General features: G+C 35.1%; 1 protein-coding gene across 1 annotated transcript; it reads right to left on the bottom strand.

Moving 5' to 3' along the window:
• Window positions 1-288: 288 nt before the first annotated feature.
• LOC120331448 (uncharacterized) lies at window positions 289-5,486 on the bottom strand. The gene is made up of 6 exons (XM_039398531.2): window positions 5,362-5,486; window positions 4,995-5,057; window positions 4,146-4,361; window positions 3,227-3,466; window positions 2,294-2,417; window positions 289-1,791 (listed from the first exon to the last, which is right to left on the bottom strand). The coding sequence occupies exons 1-6, from the start codon at window positions 5,411-5,413 to the stop codon at window positions 1,599-1,601; spliced, it is 888 nt and encodes a 295-aa protein (XP_039254465.2). The 5' UTR covers window positions 5,414-5,486; the 3' UTR covers window positions 289-1,598.
• Between the last annotated feature and the right edge of the window lie 461 nt (window positions 5,487-5,947).

Genomic DNA, 5,947 nt, shown 5'->3' with positions numbered 1-5,947 from the left:
GCCAGTAATAACGTTATTTCAATACATTGAAATTGTTGACGTTTTTACTGTCGAACTGGTGGTGGTCCTTGAACTGTTTTCAACGCACTAAGTCCATTTCAGGAAAGAATATAAATTATGGCAAGGATTCATTTGTGGAAACTCCAATTTGACCGACAGATCCTTGCGCGGCCTAGTTTGCTTTATACATAATATCTTTGACATTGTTTTGATGGAACATTCAGTATCATTTCGAATATAAATATACAATACAAAAGTGATAGTGCAATATCTTTCACAATTATTTATTCGAAAGATCAATAATGAAAAAAAAGTTATAGAAAAAGTAAGGCATAAACGTTTTAGTTGAGATAGTTTTGAATACAGAATAACTTAAGAAATTAAAAACATATAAAGAAACTTATAAAGGAAAGGCAAAGCAAATTCTCTGCGCCATTACTTTATACTGATGACAATGAAATAGAATTACTGATGTTTGCTTAACTGTTGTTGACATATTCAGTCAGTTTATTAAAGACCGATAACTGGGGATGGGCATTTCAAAACGAATATTCTTGTCGAATGGTAAGTTATTCGAATCGGTTCAGACGGAAATTTTGAATCACGACATCTTGTTTTTTGTTTGCCCTCCCGCAGGTCGAGATGAATTCCTCATTTATTTTTATTCATGACAAAATTTTCAAAATGCAATTGTTACTGTGTGTGAACACTCAGCAAACTGTCTGAGTGATAGATTACGTTTCACTAATTCATGTGTCTGAAGGATCCATAACAACGAAACAGTCAATACAACTACATATTTTCCAAGTATTCGAGATTCGACTCGAAAAAAATATTCGATACGATTCTGAAATCCTCAAGTAATCAAAATGCCATACCCACTGATAACAGATTGCAATCTGTGATCTGACTCACAAACCCTTCCACATTCTGAGAACGGTATGAGGCTTGGTTTGCTTTGTACGTAATATCTTGAACTCCGCCTTTTTTCAATATAAATATGCTGTACTAAAGTGATAGTACAAGAAACCATATTTCATTTGTGCGCTTTTCTATTGGCACAATTATTTATTAGGTAGATCGGTAAGAAAACAAACGATAAAGCAAGAGTTACTTGAGATAACTTAGAAAATCGAAATTGCCAAAAGATAAAAAAAAAATGCCATCCAATCAGACATGTAAATCCCGCCATATTTTACTTCTACGGTTTACTTGGGACAAAAACAGTTCGAAACACAAACTCACTGTGATGATTTCAAAATCAGATATAGCAATGCAATGAAACCAAATGCCGAACTCGTATTGAACCACCAATATTCCATCAACACAACAAGTGAAAGTATGATAGGTCAGTGCTAACTAATGGCGAACTGCGGTCTCTCATCCGGTTACCAGATCATGTCGGGTGTGGAATTAGTTAGCCAGTTATTTGTTTTCAGGTGCGTGGACTTGATTTACAGAGTTGTTGGCGTTTCAATGTTGTATTTGTACGCTGCTGTCTTGAGCAACATCAATAATCCAACATTGAAACGCCAACAAGTTTTTTATAAATTAGATTTATAAGAAACAAGCACATTTTAATTTATTATTATTATGTTCTATATGACCAGCGTATCATATGCCGGGTTTACCACATGCTTTGCTAATGTACTATAAGCATCCAGTGGCGTTGAGTAGACTCCTTCAATTTGCACGAAACGAGTATCAGTTGTGTTTACAGTGAGTTGATCTTCGTTCTGTGAAGTGTTGGCTGGCTGTGACTGTTCTCGGTCGGTTTGAGCTTGACGACACCTGTTAAACATGGATCGCTGGTTAGAAAAAAATGTTGAGAAAGAGAAATGTCAGGGAAATTTACTGAGCGAAATGTAACCCGGCAAAAGTGAATTATTATATTTTATGGAGCCATCTAACCACATCTTTAAATTAAGTTGATAGGTGTCGCTGACACGAGGACTCCGTGTCTTTTCAGACCCATCGTCTCTTACTGTGGATTATAGTTACGATGTTTCTATTATTTATTGTCACGCCTTACTGTCTTTTCAAATCAGTTTGTGTTCGATAATTACCTTTGTTCCATTCATTATGGAAATAAATGGATAGATCTGACTTGTGATATTATTTGAATTGAAACGGGTTGCCACCACTTACCGAAGAGTTTCTGACTTAGAGTCAGTTCTACAGTCTGTCAATTTGTTTATATTATTTCTTGGGTTATTTGTACCGGTTTCTGTCTTATGTTTATAAATACAAATTCTTTATTTCCCAATTTATAGTAATATTAACACAAGCTCACCATATTGATAAAACAATGACGAGTGTGATGATCGCTGTCCCGAGCGATGCAGTAAGTATGATTTCAAGTAGTGTTAATGAAGTTGTTGATGATTGATTGGAGCGCACTGTTGTTGGCTGAATAGCTGCAAAAATAAATGTGAACATTGCAAATATAAGCGCGTGAAAAATTTTGAATCATGCCGAAATTCTTTAATAAGACAGGGCGTGCAACCTGCGGGCCAAAGGTGGACCACAAAAAAACATTGTGCAGCACGCGGAGAAGTGCCAGTTTTGAACAATGTGCAGCCTGCAAAACCAGTATCAATTTAGTTTAATCTAGTTAGTGCGTGTAATTCCAATCCCTTTGCGTTGCAAAGCCTATACTTGATCCCAACTTATTATCTATGGCCATGACGTTGCAATGCCCCAACGAACAACGCATATCATAAGATCAATAACCAAAATTGTTGTGCTTGCCACCACTAGAAAGCCTATATGTTAAATATAAGTGCGGTCCGCGGCTTCATCCAGTTATTTGTATCTGCGCCCTCCTTTATTACAGGTTGCACAACCCTGCCTAAAAGATGTAAATTTACTAAACTACGATTTTGGATGCTACAAGATAACATGGTGGTTTTTCCGCGATTTCTAATCCACTTTCAAGTTGTGTTTGAATGATTTTATTTTAATTTGTGTAACCGTTTTACGACTTATTGGCGGAAAAAATAAATTACACGTTTGTTTATTTAATCGCATTGCTTCAGGTCTCGTGTCAACTAGCAATTGTTCGAATTGCCAGATCGTCTGCAACTAACTGTTTACATTTCTGCCATAACTCACAATCTCAACATTTCGACATATTTATTGATTTGCACATATTCCATATGTCATTATGTTAAAATAATATTTCAGGGAAAACCAAATGCTACCAGTTGATATTTGACTAACTTACTTGTTCGTGGTTTTTCAAATTCCATGAAGGTATATTGAAGTTTAAAATATTTAGTGGTGCTCGTTGTGCGTCCCCGCGCTCGACCAAAATCGAATTCCGGAAACTCTTTGAAATTTCCAATTATCCGGTGTTGGGTTACGCAATTGTCCAACTCCTCGGATTTCGTAATTCGATTTTCCGTTGTTGATTTTGATTGAAATATGAAACAAGTGTCTGGTTCTGAGTGACATATATTTTGACCTGAACGACATAAAAACATTAAAACTTCGATATCACATGATATGAGAAATTTTTGGCGCTCCAGAGGTGTATGTACCAAGATGGAGGTAACTTATTTTGTTCGCCTACTTTACATCAAGTTGTATAAAGAGACTCGGAATCGGAATAAAATTATGACCTAACCTGGTATACTACGGAATTACCGAAATTTGCGAATTTAATTTGCATTAACAGGCGAGTAAAATGGAAGTAAATTACTATAATAAAATTATGGCTCATTTGCCTAATGTAGTTCAAAATAGTGAATATTTGAAGTTGGTCACTATATTCTGTGGAATTTATAATATTTAAATACCATCATGCATCTGATTACAATTGGAAGTGGAAGAACCTGCCAGGATATTTGTATTATGCACATTCACTCGAAGATTTCGTTTCTTTATTTGTTTATAGACGTGCCTGACTGGAATCATAATGGCTTACGGCGAGGAAATTGATAAAGCAAAACATGAAATAGATTTCAATTGTCGCAGAACCTTATAATCTTAATTCTGGGGGGATTTAACTTTTGGAATATTAGGAAATGACTGATAAACTTTTCTTTCGACGATTAAAAAAATTCATTCCGACCATTCATCGTTTCCTTGGTTAATCATACTAAAAACTATAGTCGAGAAAAACAATAAAAACCTTAGTTCACCTAATATAGTGATGTCCCTTCTACAATAATCTGTTTCGCATTCGACGCAATATCCTTTAATTTGCATTTTTTCGACTTTAATCAACAAAGCATGAGTGTTCAGTGAGTAATTGTGAGGTAGTTGTAATCTGCATCCCGGCGCCATGAATGCTATCATGCTGGACTCAACTGTTCCACTTCCCGAACTGAGGATCAGGTTTTCAGCCATGTTGTATTCTTAAGAAGAATTGTATTTACATATTTACCCTGGAATGGAAAGCCGATAAGACTGCTAAGTTACATGGTGAACCAAGGCCTCTAATCCAAGGCATTATTCTAATTGAGTCTTGCTGCACGCTAACACAAATGTAGGATGCCCATAAAATCTCTTTACAATTTCACTTTTGTTATAATATCAGTTTTCAATATACTTTAACCAGGTTTGTTGTTTTTTAATCAGTTATTCTCAGCAAGTATGTTTCTTCATTTATTACATCTCTGATGGCCAAAACAATATACGGTATCGATAAATTACCTTTATATAAAACAATCAAATAGAATAGGCGTCTTTATTTTTGATACACAATTATTGCATTATATGGATAAAGAAAAGAAAGGTAGTTAGTCTCGTGTGAACCCGACTGATACTTAGAGATTGCTGTGTCTGGCCAACGAAGCCCAAAATGGAGAAAACCCTCGGTTCGGGGTTGAATTACAAATGTAGTTTTTAAATTAACCCAGAGAACATAGTATCAAGATTATTCTTTTTCAAAAGTAGCAATTATACTCAGTCTTGTCTTTGTAGTACTCTTTATGCTTCTACATTTTAATTTTTGAGAAATCTAAAGTGTTGGAGACTATATTACTCACCTAAACAAGGGTTAGATGAAGCATGATGGTTCATTGCTTTTGTTGATACAGCGGATAATAATCCTACAATAAAAAAGATCCAAAATAATTTAACTGGAAAACAGTTTTTTTTAATTTGAATGGTATTTGAAGGTATTTGAATTAATCATATCTCAACGTTGTTTCATAAAGCTAAATATGATAAATGAATAATAGTGCGTTTACTTATTCACTAACATGGCTTGTATGTGAAAGGTTTCAAGTATCATTATTATTCAAACAAATAACACTCTATATGCAAGTGGTGGCGCTAAAACTACAGAATTTTTTCAATGAACTCCATTAAAATGCATTTGTTAAAAACCTCATTATTTTATGTATCACTCACCAAATATTAAGTACCGTATAATATCCAATGGGCCATTTTTGTTTTTGAACATATTATTTAAAGTTGTTGATTTTCTGTACTTCTGAAGTTTTTTGAATTCGACATATAACTAATCTGTGTTTTTTTACCAACTGTTTAAAAGAAAACATAATGAAAACAGCGTCAAGTGTTCGAAATGAAATATCTTCAATAATAAAAAGAACATAGTTATCCGGTGTTACATGCAAGGGGGTGATTTTGGGGGTCGAGCCCCCCCCCTCCCCTTTGAAATGTGAAAAAAAAAGCAACTCTCTGTCCGCTTTTTAGACCCTTTGGACTCATGAAAACATGCGTTTTCTGGCGTTCGGCCGGACCCGCTAGCTGTTTCGATCTGACTTGGCGAAATGAAAAATTTTAAAACTACGACACCCCCCCCCCCTTCTTGAAAATTTCTGGCTACGCTCCTGACTAGATGGGACGTACCAATCGCTGTCTCAATCTTTCACAAACTTATTTCTGTGGCGTCCAAAACATACATATGAAATGAATGAAAGCAATAACCTTCTAGACACAAAAACATAGCTGTAGTATATATACATAGTTATCC

This window comes from Styela clava, chromosome 6, assembly GCF_964204865.1.
Source record: "Styela clava chromosome 6, kaStyClav1.hap1.2, whole genome shotgun sequence".
NCBI lineage: Eukaryota > Metazoa > Chordata > Ascidiacea > Stolidobranchia > Styelidae > Styela > Styela clava.
This window is presented reverse-complemented; position numbering and strand designations above follow the sequence as displayed.